The 25,811-nt window shown below is 46.7% G+C and overlaps 3 protein-coding genes across 3 annotated transcripts in view; 1 reads left to right on the forward strand and 2 right to left on the reverse strand.

The window, feature by feature from the left end:
- Nucleotides 1-2,897, reverse strand: part of Adam9 (ADAM metallopeptidase domain 9) — a 63,848-nt gene extending 60,951 nt beyond the window's left edge. The window contains exon 1 of the mRNA XM_021170458.1: nt 2,659-2,897. Within this exon, the coding sequence (XP_021026117.1) occupies nt 2,659-2,755 (97 nt within the window). The 5' untranslated portion in view covers nt 2,756-2,897. The remainder of the gene's footprint in view (nt 1-2,658) is intronic.
- A 282-nt stretch (nt 2,898-3,179) lies between these two features.
- On the forward strand, nt 3,180-8,950 carry Tm2d2 (TM2 domain containing 2). Its single transcript, XM_021170272.2, has 4 exons — nt 3,180-3,554; nt 4,178-4,265; nt 5,999-6,114; nt 8,261-8,950. The coding sequence occupies exons 1-4, from the start codon at nt 3,331-3,333 to the stop codon at nt 8,472-8,474; spliced, it is 642 nt and encodes a 213-aa protein (XP_021025931.1). The 5' UTR covers nt 3,180-3,330; the 3' UTR covers nt 8,475-8,950.
- Nucleotides 8,951-10,652: 1,702 nt separating this feature from the next.
- Nucleotides 10,653-24,193, reverse strand: Htra4 (HtrA serine peptidase 4). Its single transcript, XM_021170638.2, has 9 exons — nt 23,522-24,193; nt 23,073-23,172; nt 22,217-22,421; nt 18,825-19,019; nt 18,405-18,437; nt 16,196-16,310; nt 15,785-15,842; nt 15,341-15,436; nt 10,653-11,465 (listed from the first exon to the last, which is right to left on the reverse strand). Exons 1-9 carry the CDS (start codon nt 24,171-24,173, stop codon nt 11,300-11,302), a joined length of 1,620 nt encoding a protein of 539 aa, XP_021026297.2. The 5' UTR covers nt 24,174-24,193; the 3' UTR covers nt 10,653-11,299.
- Nucleotides 24,194-25,811: the final 1,618 nt, after the last annotated feature.

Genomic DNA, 25,811 nt, shown 5'->3' on the forward strand with positions numbered 1-25,811 from the left:
CTTTAAGGCAACATTTTCTTTTATAACATGGATACATCCATTTTAATCTGTTCTTTCCAAAATACAAAATTAGCTTAGATGTTCAGCAACAGAGAAAGGAATAGAGAAAAAGGAGTACATACGCACAGGGGAATTCCATTCAGTCACCAAGAACAAAATGTACCCACAGAGCCGGGCGTGATGGCGCACGCCTTTAATCCCAGCACTCGGGAGGCAGAGGCAGGCGGATTTCTGAGTTCGAGGCCAGCCTGGTCTACAAAGTGAGTGCCAGGACAGCCAGGGCTACACAGAGAAACCCTGTCTCGAAAAACCAAAAAAAAAAATGTACCCTCAGCAGGAAACCGGGTAGTAGCACTGGCAGCTACCATGTCAACTGAAATGTATTTTCTCTCACATATATGTGACATAAAAGTAGAGACAGGACGATGGGAGGGAGAACACAAGAAGAGAATGAGCTAAGTGAAAAAGTACCATGATAAACCCACATGACACTGTCCTAAGGAAACCCATGATCTTATATACTGATTTTAAAATTAATTTTAAAAATCTGCAGCCATATGAAGATGAGGTTGGTATGGACCTAAGTTCCTACGATTATATCTACTTCATTTTCCAATTATTCACCACGAGTGAGTTTTCAAATGCATCTTCTTTAGAATAGCAGTGTTTCTAAATCATTTTTCATCTACATATTGTATTTACTATCTTATGCAAGAAAAAAACAAATCAAGAGGTTTCAAATATCTGATTTCCTTATATTTGTTGACCCCGGAGGTTTTTTGTTATTGTTGTTGTTGTTGTTTTTAATCATTTGAATCCACTACTCAGAAATTATTCTGTACTTATTCTGGCCACAAAACTACAAACAACAGTTTAAAATCCTCCTCACACCAGCTTAGCTCCCAACATGGCTAATGGGAGGATGTCCCAGTCCATGCTTTAACCATCCTGTATTCCAAAAACTCAGCTGATTTTGGAAGATCATTCCCTTCAGGAAATTTGAGTTGACTCACGGCCCCACTGCCAACACCTCAAAACCTGGCTCTGCCTCGCTCTCTCCACTCTCCTAGAGCCCAACCCCCATAGTGTATTAATCTATTAACCAAAACTCTGATGGTCACACTCCTTAGAAATCTTCATGCCCCAAACCAACCTACCGGGTGACTGTGACTCCCTAGCTTGGCACAGGTCCCATCCGTGGTGCCAGTCCACCTGGCTTTCCCTCCCAGGATCTCTTTCCACAAGCTACCTAACCACACATTAACACTCTCACCCTTTTCCAACAAGTTGTTTTCTTTCATAACCACTTACTCTTGGAGGGGGTAAAAATAAAGCTCCTTATGTTTATAATGGATCCCTCCACTCTTTTTAAGTTGAAATTCTCTCACCCTTTTAGCTCAGTTCAAAAATCACACTTTCAAAAAAGGAAAACACACACACACACACAAAACACACACAAAAAAAAAGAAACCTTCAACATCTCTCCTATATCTTAGTCGACATGGTCACCCTTTAGATCCTCCAAAAGCATCAGGAATGGGTTTACCTGGAGTCTGATGAAGGCTGGATAGATTTCCAAAGGGAATACTCATGCCTATGTGAGCAGCTGGCCCATTGCAGCAGCAATTGAAGAACACAAGGATATTCCATTCATTTTTATGCCCATGTGTAACAACAAACATATACATGTGCTAAAAATATAATCTGTTTTTTGCTGGCAAACACGAGAAGTTAGAGATTACTAAAATTTCAGTTCCTTTCATAGTGATATTGTTAACTAGAACAGCACAGAAGAGGTAATTTTCATCAGAAACGTCCTGGAAGCATCCCATTGAAAATTTGTCAGTATTTATGAACTCCAGGAGGACGCTAACTTAATTAAAAAGGAGAAAGCCAAAGACAAGAAGCTGTAATTAGTTTCGTGAAGGTCAGCGGTCCTGAACTCAAATCTACACTCATCACCTTTGAAGGCAACAATTTTGTAAAGCCTTCTATTGTCCATAGTCTTCCCGGCGCTCGAAGAGATAACTTAGCCATGCAAACACTAATTTAATACAAAGGGTGAAATAAATAACTTATTTCCAGGAAAAAAAAAAAAACCCTAGTGTGTTCCCATTCAGTTTCGTCATCTACAATATAAATATCTTACATATTTACGGGAAGTTTCACAATTCAGATGTGCTGGCCGACAGTAATTTAATTCTTTCCGATAATCCCCTGGGTTAAACAGAGCAGAGATTCTTTGTCCAGATTTAGATCGATTGAACTACGGGCTCTAGAAACGTAGCGTTTCGTTTATTTTATTATTTTAAGTATCCTTACTAACAACAAAAAAAAAAACGGCCCAAGGAAAACCCGCCCTCTTCTCCATCGGGATCCCTGTGGACCTACTGCTGAGTCGTCCAAGACGGCGAACGTCAAACCCCAAATCCTGATAGACTGAAGCAAAAGTTCCATCTCCCAGCCCAGAGCTGGTGACAGCCACTCCACCCGCAAAGCACTCTCTGCAGCCCAGGAGCAGCGAGCGCACCGCCACAGTGCAGCCGGCCGCCGGGCTCCGGGTCAGCGCTGACAGGGGAGCCGGAGCCCAGGGTCCGCCTCGCAGCCCTCACCACCGGGCACTCACTCCCCACGGCACGGTCCCCGTCCGACACCCACCTGGCCGCCCGGCCTCGAGGACTGGGCCCAGCAAGCCACACGCCAGCAGCCACCTTAGTCGCAGAGAGGCAAGGGGCGAGAGCGCGCGCGGCCCCATAGCGAGGGCTTCGGCAGGTTCCGCTCAACGCGCGGCCGCCGCCTCCGCCCCTTCGGTCATCCTTGCAACCCCGCGGGGGCCCCCAGGGCTGGCGGGGCGCGCGCCCTCGGCGAGCACGCGCGCGGCACTGACGCAGCAACCCCCCTCCCCAAAACCCCGCCCCTTTCCCGATCCGGCGGCCAGAGGCTGACGTAGGGAAAATACAGTCTGGCCAACCCACCGCCGCCGCCGCTCCAGTTCGCGCCGGGCTGTTCCGCCCCTCCGCCCGCACAGCGGAGACTAGAGAAGGTAGGAGGGGCTGGAGGGCGGGGCTAAGAGAAGCTCCACCCTCCCTCCGCTCCGTGCAGCAGTGAAGGGTCTACTGGAGGGCGGAGCGAAGCCAGGCCCCACCTTTCCCCTGGCCGCTTCTGATTGGCCGCAGCGGTGGGCGGAGCGTCGAGCTGCGCACGGGTTGGCTGTGGAACGGAGGGTTGCGTAGCCGACGTAGAGAGAGGCCTGACAGCGCCGGGCTCCGGTGGGCCGTGGCGGCCTGGCTTTGTTTTTAGGCCAGGTCTCTAGGACCGGCCCCCGGGAAGATGGTGCTGGGCGGCTGCCCTGTGAGTTACCTATTGCTGTGCGGCCAGGCGGCCCTGCTGTTGGGGAACCTGCTGCTGCTGCACTGTGTTTCTCGGAGCCACTCGTTTAATGCTACGGCCGAACTGGATCTCACCCCCTCGGGCGCCGCTCACCTCGAGGGTCCCGCGGCCTCAAGCTGGGAATACAGCGACCCCAACTCGCCAGTCATCCTTTGCTCTTACCTGTAAGCTGCCGGGACGTGGGGGGCGGACCTAGCGGGGGATCGGGCCAAGGATAGCTGCTGGTTGTGGGAGCGGAAGACTGCTTCCACCTCGGGGAGGTGATTCCGGGATTGGTGCCTCTAAATTGCCCTGCTGCAGAAAGCAATTAAACTGTGTATTAGTAGTAGATACTGGGAAGGAGTAATGTAGGTTACAGAACCCTTCCACTTCCTGCACCCTTTCTCCTGCCTTGGTTACAGGAGGAGTTCAAGGCCAACCAGCCAGCCTGGGTAATTTGTCTCAAATTGAAAGAAAGAAAGAAAGAAAGAAAGAGAGAGAGAGAGAGAGAGAGAGAGAGAGAGAGAGAGAGAGAGAGAGAGAGAGAGAGAGAGAGAGAGAGAGAGAAAGAAAGAAAGAAAGAAAGAAAGAAAGAAAGAAAGAAAGAAAGAAAGAAAGAAAAGAAAAGAAAGAAAAGAAATTCAAGGGCTGGAGATGTAGCTCAAAGGGAGATAGCACCTCTAGCGTATCCAGTTCCCAGTACAGAAGGAGGAACAGATATTAAAAGAGGAACGAAAATAGCATTGCATGCGGACACAGAAGCAATCTGCAAAAGACACTGATGTTTAAAAATCTTACTGATTTGCAGACCCGACGAGTTCGTAGACTGTGATGCCCCAGTGGATCACGTTGGAAATGCAACTGCCTCCCAGGAGCTTGGTTATGGTTGTCTCAAGGTGAGGTTTTTGTTCTTTGTACAGGCACCTTCGTGGGAAGCATGGCCAGGTGCTGTTAAAGAATTGCAGAAGGACATACAGACAGACCTGATTTTTTTTTTTTTTACAACTTCATCCGTATAACTGTGGCTGGAAACATGACAAAGGTTTTAACGGCTGAAGAGCACATTTGCTTTCCTCAGGAACCAACCATGCCTGTGCCCAAGCCACCCACGTGCAAAGACCAACCTGTATTGCTTCCTTTGACTGTTGAAACTAACAAATTAAAGCCAAGATGTCGACTGTACTTTCAAAGCAAGGCTTTTCTTAACAGAGCAGCAGCAACAACAGCAGCAAAGCCATGCACTTTGTAAAGCTGGTGCTGAACTGGCCTTTCTTGGTTACACATGCACTTGGAGCAAGTTCCTCATGCAGGTGACAGCCAGCCTGCACCATGTCCGTTGGAAGTAGCTAAAGTCTGTCAGTTATGATTTTGTTTGAGGATAAAACATTCCAGAGAAGCCAGTAGTATACCCTTAAAGTGAGTGTACCTAACTTGGTCTCTCGAAACCCAATGAAGTTTGGTTTGGTTTGGTTTGGTTTGAGTTTTGTTATGCTGGTAGGTTGCTTGGTTGTCTGTCTGTCTGTGAAAAGGTTTTACTACAGCCCAAGCTAGCCTTAAACCCAGGTTCCTCTTGCTTGAGCCTTCTAACGCTAAGATACAGGTCTGCATCACTGTGCCTAGCACTAAGATACAGGTCTGCATCACTGTGCCTAGCACTAAGATACAGGTCTATATCACTGGGCCCAGCTCATACTTAAGGAATTTATGTTACCACCTTAGCACTGTAGACTCGACACTATGTTATAATGCAAGGTTGAGTTGTGAGAAAACATTTTTGCCACCTCAGACACAAAGGAATAGGCTTTGTGACACCACAACCAAGAGGACAGCTCTTAAAGTAAAGAGATATTTTAAATACACTGAAATTTTGCCCTGTAGGTAATTGGTAAAAGTCTGACTGGCATTCCATAGCGGTAACTTAGTTGCGACTATTTTAATTAAAAGCTGAATGTATCCGACCACAAGATTCAAACCCTGCCTCAGCCAGGGTCCTCGGGGACTGGTAACACTCAGGGGCTGTGAGAAGTGAACGCTCCTGTCCTCCAGTCTCACGCTGAGACAAGGGAAACAGTAGGAAAGCAGTGATAAGGTACGAGGGAGACTGCGTGGCTGAGGGAGACTGCGTGGCTCTGCTTTCTCTGTTGGAAAGGAATTAAGTAAAGGGCAGAACTCTGATTCTAAACATTTTTCCTGGAGCTAACCTTATACTGGGGTAGACTACGCAAGCCTCTCACCACGTGTGGCTTAAGTCCTCCACCTGATGATAGGCTGAATTATTTTCTGATCTTATCCTTTTACTGTAAATATGCAACAGAGGTTCTAATACTCGCTGACATGTCAATTTCCATTCCAAAACTGCTACATTATATGCCTGTTAATCCAAGATACTCAAGCCATTGTATACGTCTCTGCAGCTTGTTTCTGTTTTACTATATACTGAAGAAGCCTGTCGAAAAGAAAGGTTTACTTAAAGCAATATTCACTTAGGATGGACTACTAAGAAGTCACTTGAAGCATCTCTGAATTGCATGCTTTTGACAACTTCACCCACTCTTGCTAGAATTAATACAGAACGGAAGCAGCTTCCGTTGGTGAACATGAATGTATGTTTCTGTTACTTTCTCCACAGTTTGGGGGTCAGGCCTACAGTGATGTGCAACACACTGCAGTCCAGTGCAGAGCCCTGGAGGGAATTGAGTGTGCCAGCCCCAGGACCTTCCTACGAGAAAATAAGCCTTGTATAAAGTAAGCGTTCCTTTGTTCTTGAACTGTGTGTGTGGTGTATGCTGGGATTTAAACCCAATCCACATGGTAAGCAAAGGTTCTGATAATGAACTACACTCAAACTAAGGGTTACTTTGAAAGGGGCGAGTGAGCCGGGCGTGGTGGCACACGCCTTTAATCCCAGCACTCGGGAGGCAGAGGCAGGCAGATTTCTGAGTTCGAGGCCAGCCTGGTCTACAAAGTGAGTGCCAAAAAAAAAAAGAAAGAAAGGGACGCGTGGCTAGAGGTACCAGTTGGTGGTGTGACTTTTTATTTGAAGTATTGAAGACTGCATATGCTTCCTCCTACATGCAGCCCACAGACTGAAGCACTGTGATTGCAACAAACAGGAGGAAAAGTTGTGGGTTCAGAGTCTTTCGGCCTGCCCCTCATTCTCAGCTTGCAGGCACTGGGCCAAATGATGTAGCTTCAAAACCCTCCTTGTGTTGGAGTTTTCCCTTTATTATCCTTTGAAGGGCTGAATTCGTGGAAAGATATTGTGTGAATTTGGTTTTGTCATGGAATAGTTTGGTTTCTCCATCTATGGTAATTGAGAGTTTCGCTGGGTATAGTAGCCTGGGCTGGCATTTGTGTTCACTTAGGGTCTGTATAACCTCTGTCCAGGTAGTTGGGAGTCACCTGGTGTCATTGCTGGTAATCAGTCCTGGCACCTCTGCAGGAGAGCACCGAAAGTGCTCTTAACCTCCGAGCCATCTCTCTAGGCCCCTTTTTATTCTTGAGTCCCTTCATATCTTAGCAAGTTTTTGAGACTCGAAGCCAGTGGTTCTCAGCCTGTGGATCATGATCGTTGTGGGAGATGGGGGAGTCGGTCACATATCAAATATCCTGTATATCAGATATTTACATTACAATTCATAACAGTAACAGAATTACAGATATAAAGTAGCAATGAAAGTAATTTTATGGTGGGGGGGGGGGTGTCACCACAACATGAGGAACTGTATTAATGTGTGAAAGAATTAGGAAGTGTTTAGGTTTGGTCTTTTGCTATGTATTGTAATGCTAAATACTGGCCCCTAAGGCTTGGTTGCTCTCAGAGAATCCACAATGTGACCTTGCTCTTTAATTTTAAATTGTTGGTTAATTAAAGATGCCAACAGTCAATAGCTGGGCAGGAGAGACACAGGCAGGGTCTGGGGTTCCCAGACTTGGGGTCAGAGAACCATGAGGAGAGAAAAGACAGAGAAAGGAGAAGACACCATGGGGTAAGAACCTTGAAATCCTGGCGTGAGGGCTGGCCAGCTGGAGCTCTGAGCAGCCCAGACAGAACATGACAAATCATATTGTCGGGTTATTGTCAGGGAACTAGGCGTAACAGCATAGAGGGTAGATATCTTCCTAGCTCTAATGCTTTTTAAAGCTTATTATAAATAATAAAAGCTGTGTGTCTTTTATCCAGGAACTGAATGATCAAAGGTGGGGTAGAAGCCCCTGACTGAGATTAAATATTTTCTACAACAGGAAGGTCTAGACCAACTAGAGATAGGGAGATGCTTACAAGAGTCTATTATAACATCGTTAACTCTGATTGTTTTACGTTTCTGGCTGGGGAGAGAGCTGCACATCCCAAGACTTGAAAATTCTAGTGTGATCAAAGGACCTAGTCAGGAGCATGTTCTTAATATGCAAATTAATGTCCTGAGCCATCTGCTGGTAGTCAGCCCCAGGAAACTACTCCTTTGCCTTAATCATTCCAGGGTCAAGTGTCAAGCCATTGAGGTCCACACTTAAAGCTGCTGAAATTATTCCAGTAGCCAATCCTAAATTGCTGATCTGTCCTGCCTGGCTTTTCTGCAAAAACCCCAGCAAAGTTGTGACTTGGACCTATCCTGTACTCCTATCTTCTGACCATCATGTTCTTCTCAGGCCTCCCAGCAGGGCAACAGCCAAGCCTCCTCTCTAGGAGCCGTGAATGCCATATTTGTCTGGCCTCTTTACCTGAGGCTCTTTTGTGTGTCCCCCGCACCCCCATACACACTCCCTAGTAGCCACATCTGACTGAATGCATCAGGAGCAAGCCTGACCCTGGCATGAGGCCTTTACACCGCAGCCAGCCACTGCACTTCCATTATGTTCCGTTGAGTTTCCGTCTCCCTCCCTTCTCCAGGTACACTGGACACTACTTCATAACCACGCTTCTCTACTCCTTCTTCCTGGGATGCTTCGGAGTCGACCGCTTCTGCCTGGGACACACTGGAACAGCAGTTGGGAAGCTGCTAACACTTGGAGGACTGGGGATCTGGTGGTTCGTCGATCTTATTCTGCTCATCACTGGGGGGCTGATGCCTAGTGATGGCAGCAACTGGTGCACTGTCTACTAAGCCCTGCTGCTGTCCTGTGCCGGCAAGGAAAGCCAGTGCTTGGCTGCCAAGATAATTACTACAAGCTCTGAATTCTCCTCTGAGCATCACCATCTTCTCTTGGAGGAAGGACCGACCAAGTTTTTCACCCCAAATCTTAACCTTGCAAACCAGAATGACAAGCAGTATTGTGGAGTCCAGTCGTACCCTTCCTCACATACAGAATCTCAAAGAGCAAAGATGGTGACTTCTCTCCAGAGATCATCGTCAGTGATGTTTCTGTGTGGCTGGCTCTTCAGTCGTTTGAAGCAGGGGGACCCAACAGGATAAACCAAGTGAGTGTTTATCCATTCACAGCCTTTTGTGACCCTAAATTTCCATGTACAGGTCAGAAGCTGCGCCAATGAGAAGTCTTCCGGTGATGTAGAAATGACTGTTTAATACACACCGAAATTCTGACTGAGAATTTAAATTGCAGAATAAAGTTTTAAAACCTAGCCTGCTGTATGAGTATTTCAGTAGAGAATGAGACTCAAAAAGTGGTTTTGCTGAAGGGTAAGCACTGGAAATGAAAGATCCACGCCCACCCCCACAGTCTCCGGTACTGGGGGCCTGATTGCCAGCTGACGGGCTTTTAGAACGTGAGTGGATCCTGAGGACTGATCTGACCAGTGGATTATGGTGCTGTTATTGGAAGGTGATAAAGAGTAGGAAGTGAGGCCTAGTTGGAAGAAGTAAGTTACTGGGGGATGGGGTCACCGTGGGGCTACAACTTGCCCAGGCTCTTCCTGTCCACTTTGAGATGAAAAGTCTGATCCCCCACACACTTATACCATGATGTTCTGCCCAAGCCATGGAGCCGGCCACCCACAGACTGAGCCTTCTAAACCTGTGGCCAAAATAAAGCCTGCCTCCTTAAGCCATCTGTGAGGTATTTGGTCATGAGAGTGTGGGAGTCTAATACAGCTATCCTACTGAGTCCAACCGGACTGTTGTCATGTTCTAGAGATGGCAATTTCCTCTCTCCAATTATGTTTTAAAAGCCAACAATGGTCAATATGTATGGGCTAACAGAGTTGTCCTACCTAAGATTAGTATTTTCCAACTTATGGACCCCACATTTTAGAGGCTGATTCAAAAAAAGACTTCATAAGCTGTCATATTCTTCATTAATCCCAGTACTCAGGAGGCAGAGGCAAGTAGATATCTTATGAGTTAAAAGCCACCTGATCTACATAGTTAGACCATGACTTCAAAAAGGGGGGGAAAAAAGGTTGTACACAAGTTACTATACTACTTCCTGCACAATTAAAATGAGGAACCTTATGCCCTCGGAAAGAAAACTTAAAAAAATGCATGCCCTACTTAAAAGATATTACTAGGGTCAAATCAGGATGTTTTAGGGGAGTGAGGAGAAAACGCATTCTCTCCACACAGGCCTGACAGGAGAAGGTTTTGTAGTGATGGAGACAGCCAAGCTTCTGCATTCCCAAGTCACTGGGAAGACAAGGAAATGTTCTCAAGTATCAGTGGCTTTGAAATCTAAGTAAAAAGTATAACATAAAGGGCAGGTCAGATGGAGAGGCCTGTTCTTCGGTTAGCCACAGGTTCTAGAGACAGGGTAGACCTACTCCACGTTCATCCCCACAGTAACTGACAGAAAGACTGACAGATCCGGTACAGTAAGACCTGGAAACACAACACGTTGTAGAACCCTTCTTAAAGGTCTCTGCCTCAGCACCCCCGGTTAGAACTGTTCTCGTGTTACCAGAGATGACGACTGTAAACACTTTTAAAAGCCATAACAACTCAACTCTGCTTACAACAATAGCGATTGGAAACCTCAACTCATAAGTTCTATACACGTAGGCAGTCTTTTTCGATTAATCGTGAAGAAACTACACCTCCTTGAAAATACACACCTTATGCTTCATGTAGGCTTTAAGGAGTCCCAGTGACACCATATTTAAAAAAAATAAATAAATCTGGAAGACTCAATGGTGAGCCTTGCCTAATTTGCACTAGTCCCTAGTTTGATCCCCAGCACCATCTCAAGTCTGGAAGACAGAAAACTACAATTAAAATCTTCCCCAAAATAAACTACTTAAGCCATTAGCAGGCCCGACCACTGCTTACTATGTAAACTCTCCAAGTGTTTATAAGCTTCTTTAAAAGAAAGAACCTAAGTAAAAAGTCTGTAAACGGTTCGAAAAATTATTTTAATAGAAATAGAAGACATTCTCAGAAACTCTAAAGGTCCGAAATTGTTTCTACCTTCAAAATGGTCACACTCCTGTGTGGTAGTATGATGTCATCAGCTCCAAGATGTCTTATAGGTGATGACCTTTCTATCCACAAACCCTGGCCCAAAGTGGATATAACCTGGGAAATTCAGTATACAAAGGGGTATTATTTAAAATGTGACTGCCTCTTTACTCCAGATTCAGGTTCTTAATATTTGGTAGGTAATTATGTGTACGTGTGCGTGACATACCAGTTTGTGGCTGTATAGGAGCTAACTAAAGTGTCCTATCAAGATTTAGTTAGGAACTGCCTGCTCTCCAGTTCTTACTGTCACCAAGTTTTATCAGATCACCATAGCTGTTTCCACTTGAGTTCGGAAGGTTTTTGCAGCGGAAGAGCACTCTCAACCTCAGGATCCGTGTGTGCGTGTGTGTGTGTGTGTGTGTGTGTGTGTGTTGATGTGTGCACACAAACATGAACTTCTGCATTTAAAGCGTCCATTTTTCTTGATCTCCAGAAGACCCTGCCATCTCTGGCACTTCTTCGATACAAAACCAGGTAATATAACTGGTTTTGCTAGCCAGTTTCTCAAAGTAAGATACTTAATTGATTATTTCAGGTGTGACTGTCAGAAACAAGGTTTGACTTCCTCGAAGCACAATGATGGAGAGAAAGTCATTGTCCTTAACAGCTTCAATGACATCAGTTGTGGTGGTGACAGGTTGCCCGTTTATGCTGACAATTACATCATGGTCTCTCAACCCCGAGCTGAGAAAGAGAAAGAAAAGATGATGAAGCGAGGAACGGTGCTGCAGGCCTTTAATCCCAGCATTCGGGAGGCAGAGGCAGGTGAGTCTCTGAGTTCTAGGGCAGCCTGGGCTACAGAGTGAGCTCCAGGACAGCCAGGGCTACACTACAAAAAACAAGAAGAGTTCTAGTCATCCCCATTTGGTATCTGTCTGTCTGTCTGATTCCTTCCCATACACACACTGCCCTACTATTTTGCTAAACCAAGAAGGAAGCTCCAGCCTTGACCCTCCTAGCTGCAAGGACCGTTGGAGGAGGTACTGTGAAGCCAGCTGGAGGACAGTGATCCTGTGTTTGCAATAATATTCCTGTCCAGAAGAAGCCGAGTCCTCTCAGGCATTGGGTTTTATTTGGAATGGACACTGTAACATTTAATTTCTCTTCATCTCTGGCTGGTGTTAGCCTCCAACATGACTAGACTCACCAGCAATACTGCCAAGCCCAATGTTTTCCCCAGGAAGCTGTGCTCCGATGAGTCTGACTGGACAGCCCATCCCATAGTTCCTGGAACTGCTGTGTGTCCCAGATGTTACAGTCCCAGTAAAGCAAAAGCCACTCAAGCTTCCAAGTCCAGATGTTTACAGCTGTGACTCGAGACTATAGTTCTAGTCAGTCTTCAACACACTGACCTCGAATAGAATATATTATATATTCTAGATCAGTGGTTCTCAAACCGTTCTAATGCTGCGTCCCTTTCATACAGTTCCTCATGATGTGGTGACACCAAACATAAAATTATTTTTGTTGCTACTTCATAACTGCAATCTTGCTAGTTATGAGTCATAATGTAAATATCTGTGTTTTCCACTGGTCTTAGGAGACCCTGTGAAAGGTCATTTGCACACACACACACAAGGGGTTTGCAACTCACAGGTTGGGAACTGCTGTTCTAGATCCAGTTCCAAAAGCAAAGAGCAATAAACACAGACAGGCTGGGTGATTGTATAAAGGGAAGAATTGGCTAAAAGAGGGGTGTCAAATTAAATAATCCAGGAGATGCTATTTAAGGAAAATGGGGAGCTCAAGAAGAAAAAAATGACAGTGAGAGTGGATTCCCAAGATAAGTGGAGTTTGAAGAATGTGAAGGGCCAGGGATAGAGCTAAGTGGTAGAGGGTATGTTTAGCATATACCTGGTCTCTAGTTCAGTGGCCAGCACCAAAGGTGGGGTTGGATGGAAAGGTAATGCAGTGGGGAAAATGCATGGAAAGAAGGAAGGATAAAGCTGAATGTGAGAAAGCCTTAGGAACAATGACCGTAGCGGGCGGTGACTCAGTGGACTCTGTGTGGAGAAAGACGACAACTCAGCAATCAAGACCAGGGAAACAGAACAAGAAAGAAGCTGTACTGGAGCCTGGGGCCTACTGTGCACCAAATATGAGGAAGCAGGCTCACACAGAATAAGTGGTCTTTGCCCGTATCTCACAACTTTCAAGTAAAGCAGGATTCAATGCTGAGAATCCCTCTTCTGGCCAGGGTGCATCTCTCTGACCTCAATGGAGCTCAGCACAGCTGCTTCCCCGGAAAAGCAAGGACTATGACATAAGACTCCTCAAACGACTCTGTAAAAACACTTTGGTGCCCAGGATATAATAAATGTTCCCTAAGTGCCAGCTGCTGTTACTGTAATTATTAGTGGTTATTAAATCAAATGGGTGAAAGCCAACAAGGGTGGATGTTGGGCTCTTGGAGGCTTACAGCAGTAAATCTCGCTTCTGCGTGCGTGTAACCTACCTGGGAATCCTGCTAAACATGAAGACTCCTAGAGATGTAGCCTAGTTCTAGGATAGGTGTTTAGCACACACAAGGCCCTGGGTCTGAACCCCAGAAAGCAAGAAATAGAGTTAAGGGAAGGTGGAGAGAGAAGGAGAGAAGAAAGAGTGGAGGAAGAAAAGCAGGAGATGGGGGAAGGAAGATTTATCTGCCATAGCGCACACCTAACCCCAGCGCTTGGAAAGTGGAAACAGGAGACTGCAGAGTTCAAGACCAGCACTGAGACAGAGAGACATAGAGGGGAGTCAGCCAGGAGGAGACCAATTCAGGGGTGGGGCTCCAGCCTGCCTTTCTGATTGGCTACTGCTACAGCATGCCACACTTTGAGAACAACTTGTGGAGCTGAGCTCTTTGGCTTTGGATCAAAAGTTAAAATAAAGAGTTACGGGAGGCGCAGGGCAGGGTAGGGATCCGGAGAGTCTAGAAAACCGTATGGCATGTCCTTTTCAGGAGCAGGAGGCCTGACACTTAGCTAATGCTAACTCACCAGCACCTGTGATTTCTTCCAAGTCTACAAGAGTTGCCAACTGCTAAACAGATCGCTGAGCTCTTGAAAAAAAACACAGTGAGCAATAAGAAGAAAGGGCAGAGCCCAGGAGAATAGCGTTTGCGGAAAAAGCTGCCTCTCCCTGATAGCAAACATTCTGAAGCAAAGCTGAGATCAGCTGCTAAACCTTCCACAGAGCTGTGCCAGCCCTTGATCTAGTGACACAGGTGTGAGCCACAGTTCACAATGCCATTCACACCTCAGCCCTACTGTGCGCTAAGACTTCTGACACGCAGAATCCTTCCCATTCTTATTGACTGAAAATGACTGAACTGTTCAAATCATTTAAGTATATGTCATTAGTTAATAGTTATCAATAACTGAATAATGGGGGCATTGTGGCCCATGACCATAATCCCTTAGCACTCATGAGACAGAAGTAAGAGGATTAGGAGTTTCAGGCTAGCTTGGGCTACACAGTGAGGCCATGCCGCAAAAATTCACAGTAAATTCAAAGGGAAAAATTCTTGTCATGCAAGCTCGAGGTCAGTTTGGGTCCCCAGCACACATATTTTTTAAAAAGTTGGATGTAAGGCATATGCCGGTGTCCCAGCCCTGGGGAGGCAAAGACAGGCTGATCCCTGGCACTCTGGAGAGAGCCAGTATTGCCTAATTGACAAGCTTGAGATTCAGTGAGAAACCCTGCTTCAAACATAAGGAGGGGAGTGAGTAAAGAAGGCACTCTGTATCTACCTCTGTCACATACACACACGCATGCACATACATGCATATACACACATGCATATGCATATACATGAAAACATATGTCAAATATATAATTAATACATAAGTCATTAATAATAACATAAAAGTTAGTTATTAAGTAATAAATACTAATATTGAAGGAGTATGTTCAGGGGCTAGTGTACAGCTTAGCTCACTTGGAAAAGAGGAGAGGGGTTTAATTTGTTAATTCCTAGCAAAATTAACTTTAACTTAGGCTATGACCCTGAGGCCCCATCAGTACTGTCCAATACATATGCAGATGCAACACAACTGTTCACTACAAATGCAGATGTAATACAAGCTGCATGGGTCGCTTTAAATTTAGAGTAGTCACCTTTTTAAAAAAAAATTAGGTTAAAATTATCTTTAATTGTGCATCTGATTTAATGCAATACATCTAAAATTCTGTCAGTTTTAACACAGAATAAATACTTGGAAATGTTGAAAAATATTTTTGCACTTTCCTATAAAATCCACAGAGCACATGCCCAATCCATCACTATGCTCTGATATCTTATCCAATGCAGTAATTAACATAACATGTAATCCTTCTGAAAACAAAAAGGGAAATGTTTTCCACAGTGTTTTCATTTTTCTCCATTTAAATCACATAAAATTTTAAGATGAGTTACTGAGTCATACTGGCCGGCTTTCAGGAACTCGGTGTACAGTGCGGATAGATCCCAAGCAAGACACTGGTACTCACTCAAGACACTGGTGCTCAGAGCTTAGCATGGGTGCATGCCTAGACACAACACAGGAGGGCTGGGCAAAGGCCAGGTCTTCACTTACCTTGCAGCGGCCGATCCCTGAATCACTTCATATACAAAAACTCCAGAACTCACATCAGGGAACTCTGGATCTTGCCTCTTCATTTCCTGAAGGAGGCTGGGAACAGTTTGAAGGTTAGCAAACATAGTGTTCCCCTGAGGCCTGGAAAAAGATTTCCCCTAGGAGGCACAGAGCCTATCTCTTCCCCATCTGGTTAGCTGGAGACTGGCAGGCACCCAAGCAAATCCCATCCAGCCAATCACAAGCCATCCTTGTTGTATGCTGTCTGGCCCCACCCCCACGCCCCACAACCGTAGTCAAGGCTTTGCATCTCTGTACAACCAGAATGAAAGACTCTGGTACAGGCAGAGGGAAACACAGCCCTGCAACAAACAGAACCGGTGGTCACAAGGGTCCCCAAAGACTGTCAAGTGATGGCTTGCACCTCTGAGACCCAAGGCTTACTTCAGAGTGAGAGGCAGCATTCGAAGACCCAGGTATTTCTTCTGCAAGGGAGCCTTTCCTGTAAAGGGAAAGCATGCTGTATAACTCCCAGCAGAGCTCTTGTCCATTTGGCACAGCTTGAGAGACCGCCTAGGATCTCTCGTTAGTACAGTGGTCTTGTATGCCATCTGCTTCAGAGTACATGATGTGGTCCACACAGATACATCTTCAGCCAATGGGTTCATTTCTAAGCTGTACAACACAAGCATTTCTGCGTATCTCTCAGATTGAGTTTTGTGATACGTGCCCCGATATGGCCACCCAACCCCCTGTTACAGATCTGAGAGCCAGTTACTCGACACCGTAAAAAAGCCATGCTCTAAACGGTGAGAACGTCCATGAAAAAGGGCTGAATCCTCCCAACCCCTTCACCTTTCAACTGGCGCTCGTGATAGTCTTCCAGGAACTGTCTGATCCGATCAGAGGGGATCGCAAAAGAGATCCCTGCAGTCACCTTCAGAGTGTTTATACCAATCACATCGCCATCCTAGGAAGAGGAAACTTGCTGTTACATCATGGTGCCCTACAGACTGAACCATGCAACACAGGGACAAGCAGAGGAGAATAGGGTCAAAACAGGAGGGGTAAAAGGAGACCCACGTCTTCATTAGGGAGTAGCACATGTCCTCTTCCAGGGCAGTTAGAGTGGCCAGGGAAGGGAGTGGTGCTTTATAGATACACAAGTTACACTTTCTTCATGCTCAAAAAGTCAAATGGGAACAAGCAAAAGAAACGTATTCTACGTAACACCATTTCCTTTTCAGACTGCATGGTCCCAGGCCCTCGGGGAGCTGGAGACTTCCAAGTAGCTGAACTGTGTCCGTTGTAAGGAAACCCTTATCTGAGTCCAGACATCTCAGAGACAACTTTTAAGGAGACAGTTGTCTGAGTCCAGACATCTCAAGGACAACTACTCCATCTTGCTTAGCAGGGTCAAACTAAGTTCATGTTCCCAGGCCCAGGAACCACCTCCTATCCTCATTGATGGAAACTCCCTTGCTCAACCCCTTGTCCAGATATAGTTGGACAATGCTACAGCCCACCCAGCTCCCCCTCTCTTTATGGTTCATCCTTTAAATGTGCTCTACAATGCCTCTTCAGGGTCATAGTTCAGCTCCCGAGTCTGTTCTGCAGCCCTGGTCAATTGGAAGACAGCTTAATTACCATACACTTTTGTCTTCCGCATTGACCTGGTGTTTGAGTTATTTTTACAGATTTATATTGGATTTAAGTGGATCCCATGACAGTTTTAATCTCTAGCTCATTTTATTATAGTAAATTACATTAATTTTTAAAGGTGAGCTATAGTTTACATTTTGATATAAATAAGAAACACAGGATACCAAAGTGGCACACGAACACACACCCTAAAATCCTAGCACTTGATACATAGAGGAAGGAAGATTAGGAGTTGAAGGTCATCCTCAACTACATATTGACTTCCAATCAAATAGGGCTCTGTCTCAAAAAAAAACCCATAATTAATTAATTAACCCCCCCACAAGAAGCATTTGCCTCTTTATTACTTAAAAGAAGCTAAAAATGAACATGGAAAAGATAGAAGCTGTTAGATCATTGCTAGTCCGCCATACTTGAGTAGAACTGTTCATCAAAACCAGTTGACCTTCATGAACCACAGTCAGCTAAGCTAGTGCTGTAAAGTAGAAAACACTCTCCTGCGTGTGCCCTTCACCATTCCTTAGACATTGTTAGGCAACAAGAACAATAGAAAAAATATTTCTGGTCATATTTAAATACAGATGGTAACTTAGAAATTCTGGAGTGTGGTCTGAAATTCTATATCCCAGGTCTGCTCTACACACACACACACACACACACACAGAGAGAGAGAGAGACACACACACACAAATTTATATAGTGCAGACAGGAATCATTCTGTTGGTGATGCTGCAGTTCAATGCCAGAGTGCTTGCCCAGCATGTACAGGGCCCTAGGTTCCATCCCAGGAATATTGGGGACTGGGGTTATATTTGAAAAGGAAGTAAAGGCTCAAGGGCTTTTCAGAAGCCCAAGCCTGAGAGTACTGTGCTCCTACATGTATCCTACATGTATCCTCATGTAAGAGAACAGCATCACCAGTAGAGGGAATGGTTAAATGAACACTAATGCACTCAGCAGAACCACGGGTTCTGGTTATGGCTTTTCTGTCATCTCTGAGCAGGCTGAAGACTAAAATTCCAGAGTTATATAATCAGTGTGTATTGATGAGGGATCACTCATATGCAAAAGCAAGGGGCTCTCAAGGACGTACACAACATAGCAGAGTTGGGCTTCTGGTTGCAGGGTGGGGGTGGGGGGGGCAGTCAGACAGCATATAGCAGGGATGGCTTGTGATTGGCTGGATAGGATTTGCTTGGGTGCCTGCCAGTCTCCAGCTAACCAGATGGACAAACCCTTCTCGGGCTCTAAAATATTCCTTAGCTATTTCCTAGAGACCCCATAATAAAAGACATCATTCCTTAATCTCTCTAGAGACTGTCACCCAAGTCTACATTTGCAGGTGTTAAAACACTTTAAAGTTAGGAAGAAATTCAAAGTAGCAAGGAAAACAGCCACTTACCAAGTTCACCAACGGACCCCCAGAATTTCCGTGCTAAAGGCAAATTGACAAGAGCCATCAGTTAGCAAATAGATACATTCCTCTACATCACTTATACATAGTTCCTAATGAGTTTCACCAGAGCAGCCTGCTTCTCCGAGGCAGGCAAAAATATTCCCCTTACCTTCCTAATCCTAAAGTTGGGGTGGGTACAGGGCGAAGCAAAAGGACCCCGCACTGTATTGCAGCAGCGACCTCTGCATTAAGCCCTGAGCATGGTGCTGGTTATATCAAACACAGAGCATCCAACTATACCCCTGCCTTAGGGTTGACTTCTGAGAGTCCTCAAAAAACCCAAAGGAAAAGAGATGACTCTAAAGCTTTCTTGCTACATCCTGGCAATATCTTCTAGGCTGTGAACAGACTCCCAGAGTGACTTACATTAATGATGGCATCCGTCTGGATATAGTCTATGTCTGAATTCTTCAGTCCCAGCTCTCTGCCACCTCTCTGTGTGGTGCTGACAATCCCTGCAGTCACAGTGTTCTGCAGAGAAAATGGGCTGCCCAAAGCTACCACAAACTCTCCAGCCCGGAGGTCAGAGGATCGGCCCAGCAGCAGTACTGGAAGCTCAGTCTGTGCATGCCCGAGAGGAGCAAAGAAGAGAAAGATGGCAATGTAAGAATACAGTCAAGCAATATCTGCTGACAGTGATGCTGGCCTGAACCAACACACACACACACACACACACACACACAGAGGTCCTTGCTTTCCTTCTTCCTCAGATGCAGGTCCCACCAAACTCTCCCTTTGTTAAGATAATCAAGATCGTCTCTAAGATTGAAATTTGTGCTTCTAGCTTCCAGGGAGATGGCTTAGAACAGTGGCTCAAAACCTGTGCATTACATCCCCAAAGGAGTCACATATCAGATATCTTACATATCAGACATTTACATTACAAGTTATAACACCATAGTGAGAGATTATAGTCCTGAAGTAGCAATGAAGTGATTTTATGGTTGGGGGTCACCACAACATTTGGAACTGTATTAAAGGGTCGCAGCATTAGAAAGGTTGAGAACCGCTGACTTACAGGTTAAGAGCATGTGTTGCTCTTCCAGAGAATCCACATTTGGTCCCTGTACCTCTATTGGGCAGTCCACAACCACCTCTAACTCCAGCTCCAGGGAATACAACTTCCTCTTCGGGCCTCCATGGGCACTTAACACTCACTTGCACAAACACATACACATAATTAAAAATAAAATATAATATAAACTGAAGTGGTGTGGAAACTATTATAAGTGATCATGAAATGGCCGGCACTAGAGATTCACTTAGCTCTATCTCTGCTCAAACATTTCTTGTCTGAGTCACGAACAGGATGGAGATCACCCAGAATAGCACTTCTCAAGCTGGACTGTGTTCACAAAACTTCTAGGGGCTTATCAGAATGCAGGCTCTGGTAGATCTGGGTGGGTCCGGGATCCGGGATTTTTAACGAGCCCCAGGTGCAGACCATGCGTCTACAGCAAGGAGCTCAAATGTTCTTAGCAGGGGCTGGAGAGATGGCTCAGTGGCTAAAACTGCTCTTCCAGAGGTCCTGAGTTCAATTCCCAGCAACCACATGGTGACTCAACAACATGGTGACTCACAGCTATCTGTAATGGGATCTGATGCCCTCTTCTGGCTACACTGCTACAGTGTACTCATATACATTAATTTTTTTTTTTAACTCTTAAAAAAAAATGTTCTTAGCAGGGTTGAGCACATTGCAAATGATTTAGCCAAAAGGTACATCTGTTGAAGAATAAATCATAGGATGGAAAACGAGGAAAGTGGGGAGCAGCAATGCTAGACAATTAATGGAGATTGTTGAGGATAGATTGATGGGTGACCAGAAACAAAGCAAAAACGTGAAGAGGGAGTGACTCCCTTGGCCAGGCCTCTTCCCATTTGAGTTTCCTGTTCACCATGGTTGAACACCTTGGCTTCAGACTTCTCATTCCTGCTGTCTGGTGGCAGTGACTTGTCAAAAAGCCTGGAGTCGAGCTAGGTGGACCCTTGGACCTGACTACACTTACAGAGCCCTATGGATGAGCCTGGAATCAAGCTAGGGGTCACAAGTACTCGACGTGTAAAAGATCTCCCCATTCCCACCAGGGCAGGAGTTCTGTGACCTGTAGACCTCAGTTTAGAGTAGGCCTTTTGGGCAGAATAAGCCACAAGACCTTGAAGCCTGAGAGCCAGGTAGGAGCCAGAGTGGAAAGCAACTTGGAGAGGATCTCCCCTGAGCCTTTAGCTGCCCACCCAGGTGCCTCAAAGGTTGAGGAAGTGAAGTAGAAAACGAGCCCTCCAAGAGTCCCAGGACATAGAAGCCCCGCAGAAAGACCTGGGACACCCTGCCAAGCTGCTAAAGCAGGCAAGGATAAGGCTGGGTTGCGCCCAGGCTGATGGCAGGGGCTCCTGGGCATTCTCTTTGGAAAAGTGTTCAGCTGCTTTGAAGCGCTGCAACTCGGTCTCAGAGTTGTGTGAGCTGTGGCTCCACTGTCCTGGTACAGGCCCGCAAGGGAAAGTACACGAACATCAAGAACGGAGTGAGAGGGAGGCTAGAGCGTTTGTCCCTGCAGTTCAAGGAGAACACCCTGCAACACATCAGCCCCATTGCAGGGCAGCCGTGGTCAGAGGATGATGTGGTCCAGCCGGACCCTGTAACCTATGCCAGAAGGGCAAACAATGAAGCATTGTTCCCAAAGGCAGGAGTATGAGGCTGCAGGGTCTCTTTCCGCGGGGACTAGGAGGAGCTGTGTCCCTTCCTCTAAACTAGTGGTTCTTAACCCTCCTAATGCTGCAACCCCTTAATACAGTTCCTCACATTGTGGTGACCCACAACCATAAAGTTATTTTCATTACTACTTCATAGCTGTAATTTTGCTAGTTATGAATCATAATGTAAATATCTGATTGATATGCAGGATATCCGATATGGAACCCTTTTGGGGTTGTTTGGCCAAAAGAGGTTGTGACCTACAGTTCGAGAACCACTACTGTATACCGAGTCCTGTTGGTAACCCAAGTAGAGGAGCCCTGACTTTACAATGCTGTATGCCATCCCTTTTCATGAGGATAAGCTTTTCCTTCCATCCCTCTCCTCACTCTGGGCTCTCCTATACATGCCCAGGGATAGGGGCCAGAGGAAAGTGGGAGAAGCTATGGGAAGAGAACCTGGAGTCTGTACCACTGCAGCTTCAGGGAGTACGTTCGTTCTTCTTTTACTGAGGAGAGCTTGGAATCACAGCAGGTAAGGGCAGAAGTGGGGAGGGAGGTGTTTGAGGGGATGTGAGGGTCAGTGATACTCTAGATTTTAACTTCCACATCACTCATCACTGTGGTCTCGAAGAAGAAGGAGAAGAAGGAGGAGGAGGATTAGGAGGAGGGGGAGAGGAGGAGGAGATGGGAGGAAGAGAAAGAGAAGGAGAACAACAACAACAATGAGAGGAGGGGGAGAAGGAGAACAAGAACAACAAGAAGAGAGGTGAAAGAAGAACAGAGGAAGAACAAGAAGAAGACAAGAAGAGAGGAAGGGGAAGGAGAAGGAGAAGAAGAGGGAGAGGGAGAGGGAGAGGGAGAGGGAGAGGAAAAGAAGAGGGAAAAGGAGAAGGAGGAGAAGCAGCAGCAGCCGCCGCCGCTGGCTGGGATACTGGGGGTAGGGTGCGGGCATATACTCTACATACAAAGAAAAGGCACGGTGAGAAGTACAAAAGGATTCCAGCAAGAACTGTGAAATCCTCACATGTGAAGGCTCTGACTCAGCAACTCTCTCAGGTACTCACATTTGGCTCGATCTTAATCAGTGCAAGGTCCAGTTTATGGTCGATGTCTTTGACGGTGGCTTCATACCGGGCCCCGCTCTGGAGCTCTACCTGGATCTTCTGCTGGTTGGTGAGGACATGGGCATTGGTGACAATGAGCCCATCCTCAGACACTATGAACCCAGAGCCGCTGGAGGAAGGGATTTCCTGGTTGGTGAGAGGTGATCTGTTCCGGAACAAGACAGTAGTGTAAGCAGAAGGGAGGGAAATCAGGGAATCCAGCCTTTGTGTGTGAGTCCCAGGAAGCCTCATGTTTATCAGCTACATTTCCAGTTTTCTCATGCATTGACTCTGCCGGGTCCAGGGTGCTGTTTCCTCCTTTAGATCAGTGTGGGAACCTGTGTGTCTGTCATCTGCAGCGAATAGGCCAAACCTGGTGCTAACCCTGTGCTCACACTACTGCCACAGCATCTTAGTTCCCACTACCAACTGGCGTTGTGACTCAGAACAAAGTTTGCTCTCCATTTGGGTTTCCTTGCATGCAAGAGAGTGCTAAGGCTAAACAAGCCCACCAAATGCTCACTATTAGCTCCTACAATCAGCCTTTAGTTTTGCTTGTGGGATACCGGGGAGAAAGAAACACCAGCCACCAATATGCACTGCTGTAGCTTCAATTTAGAAGCCAGAATCCTTACGCTTGCTTGGCTCTTTGCGAAATAACTCTTAGCAAGTCAGGTCTCCTGCACGCTTCGCGGAATTCTACCGCCCACCTACACCCCAGCCAACTCTTTGAATCTGTGTTTCCTTACAGCGGTTTTAATGGTCAGAAATCCGGCAGCCAGCAGGTGAGGTAGTTGGCCCTAGATGGGACCTTTACCTGCGGAACAGCTGCAAGTGGACCACAGATGGCGCCACCTTCTCCACCACTGCGGCGATGAAGTTGTACTTTCTCCGGAGCCGCCCTGCTCTTGTAGTCCCTGTGAATAAACGGTCCACGGTGAGTGCGTCCCTGGATGCAGGTGTCGCATCTCAAAATTCCCCAGCATCTCCCCATCCCTCTTTCTCTGAAGGTTCTCCAGACCAGGAGATGAAAGGACCCTCCCTGTCCTACCAGAGGGAAGAAAAGGAGAAAGGGAAGCCCCGTGGCAGCCAGTAAAGAGACCAGCTTTAACCAGGCAAGAACACCAGGAGCAACCACAACAGGTTGAATCCCTAGAGATGGCGAAGGAAGGCCCACTGAATTCGCGAGCGAGCGAAGTTAGAGCACTCACTTCTCCCTCTGAAAAGTAAGAGAAGTGTCAGGAGATTCGCCCGCGCCCCACTCACCTGCTTCCCCGCATTCACCCTTCTGCACTGGCACGGCAGGGAGCGCGCCCCTCTGGCGAGCGGCTCGGTTCTCCTTGCGTAGCGCACATAGGCTGGGGTAGGTGCGCCCATCGCTGCCGCACACTACCGCATCCTCCGCACCCTCCGCGCAGCCGCAGGTGCCCAGCCACGCGCCCCCCGAGGGATCCCGGGAAAACGGGGCGCCGCAGCGCAGCCTTGGGGCGCACGGCCGGCCCCGCGCCCCGCCACACTCCTGGCCCTCGGCCGCGGCGCACACTCGGCAGCAGCCGCAGCGATCGGGAACCGGCGCCAAGCCGGCCGAGCAGGTAGGCAGAGGCGGGCAGCGCGTGGGATCGCAGGCATCGGGACAGGGCAGCGAGTCTCTGGACCTCCTGGCCTCGACCCACAGAACAGGCACGGCTGGTAGCAGCAACCATAGCAGGAGAAACTGTGTTCGCACAGCCCACAACCGCTGGAAGCTCATCTTGCTCCCTGACCTCGTCGATTCGACTGTTTTTCCTGGCCTGGATGCTGCCTCAGCCAGCCTTCGGACTTTATAAAGGTCAGAGTCTGGCTCACTTCTACCTACACACACACACACACACACACACACACACACGCACACCCATATATCACCCACCACCCATGCCATCCCAGGACAAGGGCCATCCACCCCAAAGCCATGAAGGGAGGGGTCCACTCAAAAACCAGTCTTGGGGCAAGGAGAAACGTGACCACCCACCCACGGCCACGAGATCTGACCAGGAAAACACACAACCAGATTTCCTATTTCACATGTTTTTATTACAAAACAAGCAACCAACCAGTTTTTAGAAAATGACGTTTTGCTACATACCAATTAGGAGCTCACACAACGTAAGAAGCTGGAGTTTCCATGCACTAAGCTCAGTGCTTGCAGGAGGTGTTTCACGGCTCAAACGGGGCATGCCACACCTTCATAAACAGAGGGCCCAGCGGTCACACTGTGTGTTTTTGCCAAATATTCACTTGATTCAACGCCTACCTGGTATAAGTGACTATAATTGACTCAGGCAGGCAATAACACACAGAGAGAATGAGGGACTGAGGAAAACAGATTGGGGGGCGGGGGGGGGGGTTAAACAGGCGACATGGGAAGCCTAATTTCAAAAACGCTGCTGTCTGCTACCAGATAGCTGTTTATTTGGTTGACACTGAAAACAAGTATTAAGCCCACCGCTCAATTACCAGCCCACTGCTTACTCAGAGGGCCATATTAGTCCTGTGTAGAAAGGGGAAAACCAAACCAAACCAGTTTGCTTCCAGTAAACCAGGACGATGGACCTTAAATCTTCCCGGAGGGCAGCCTTCTACTTGGAAGCAGAGCTGTCACTCTGCCACTTTGACCAGAGGTGCCACTTCAGTTTGCGGTCTCCCATATCCTCGGTGTGGTTTGGAGAATGAAAAACACACGCTACCGCCCCCCCCCCCATTATCACCTAACCCGAGTAAGCAAGTCCATCAAACCATTTAAGAGTAATGGATAGGGCATACTTCAGCTACAGAGAACAATACCTTCGAAGCTTTATAGAAGGACCCAACCCCAGAGACTGCTTTTATTCCACACAGAAAATGCAATATCTTTTATAAGCCAGAAATCCCTTCGGATTTATCCACAGTCTATGCTTAACCACAAACCCACACACCATCACACCTTGAAAACTAAAGGTTTATGCTCCGTTTTTGGCTCACATTAAAATACTGTCCTAGGCTGGATATGGTGGCACAGACTTGTAATCCAAGCACTCAGGAGGCTGAGGCAGGAGGATTATCAGTTCAAAGCCAGCCTGGACTCCGTAGCAAGACTCTAGCAAAAAAACAAATTTAAAGGGTGTGTGTGTGTGTGTGTGTGTGTGTGTGTGTGTGTAAAACTGGCCCTAAATACAGACAGAAGGGGAATTCTGAAACAAGAATTGAGACTTTAAATGTTTTGAGGCTTCACAAAGATAATTATATTTTCTGGACACCACTATTAACAATGTTCTAACTTGCAAGTCTCATGTACGGGCTGGTTAGGGTCACTGAAACTGTACTTTTCCTTTGTTTACATAATCTAAACCGCATTGTGTTTAATCTAACACGATCTCAGAGTGTGTACTGAAACCTCTCGACTTTCTGTAAGGACCCGTTGATGCAGCAGTAATAACCAAGCCAACAGTTTCTAAGAGAGAGACAGACAGATTTTGCAATTTAAACACCAAAAGATGACCTCATTTCCGTGAGCCGGGGCATGTTCAAGACCCTTCAGGAG

This window comes from Mus caroli, chromosome 8 (assembly GCF_900094665.2).
Source record: "Mus caroli chromosome 8, CAROLI_EIJ_v1.1, whole genome shotgun sequence".
NCBI classification, from domain to species: Eukaryota; Metazoa; Chordata; class Mammalia; order Rodentia; family Muridae; genus Mus; species Mus caroli.

Excerpts from the sequence above, each read along its gene's own strand:
- Tm2d2 (XM_021170272.2), top strand. The coding sequence starts at position 3,331 with ATGGTGCTGGGCGGCTGCCCTGTGAGTTACCTATTGCTGTGCGGCCAG. Across the intron at positions 3,555-4,177 it reads GTCATCCTTTGCTCTTACCT|ACCCGACGAGTTCGTAGACT; the intron begins GTAAGCTGCCGG and ends ACTGATTTGCAG. Across the intron at positions 6,115-8,260 it reads GAAAATAAGCCTTGTATAAA|GTACACTGGACACTACTTCA; the intron begins GTAAGCGTTCCT and ends TCCCTTCTCCAG.
- Htra4 (XM_021170638.2), bottom strand. The coding sequence starts at position 24,173 with ATGGCATGGGTGGTGGGTGATATATGGGTGTGCGTGTGTGTGTGTGTG. Across the intron at positions 16,311-18,404 it reads GGGGTCCGTTGGTGAACTTG|GATGGCGATGTGATTGGTAT; the intron begins GTAAGTGGCTGT and ends TCCTCTTCCTAG. Across the intron at positions 11,466-15,340 it reads CAGGGATCGGCCGCTGCAAG|CTCGGGGTTGAGAGACCATG; the intron begins GTAAGTGAAGAC and ends TCTCTTTCTCAG.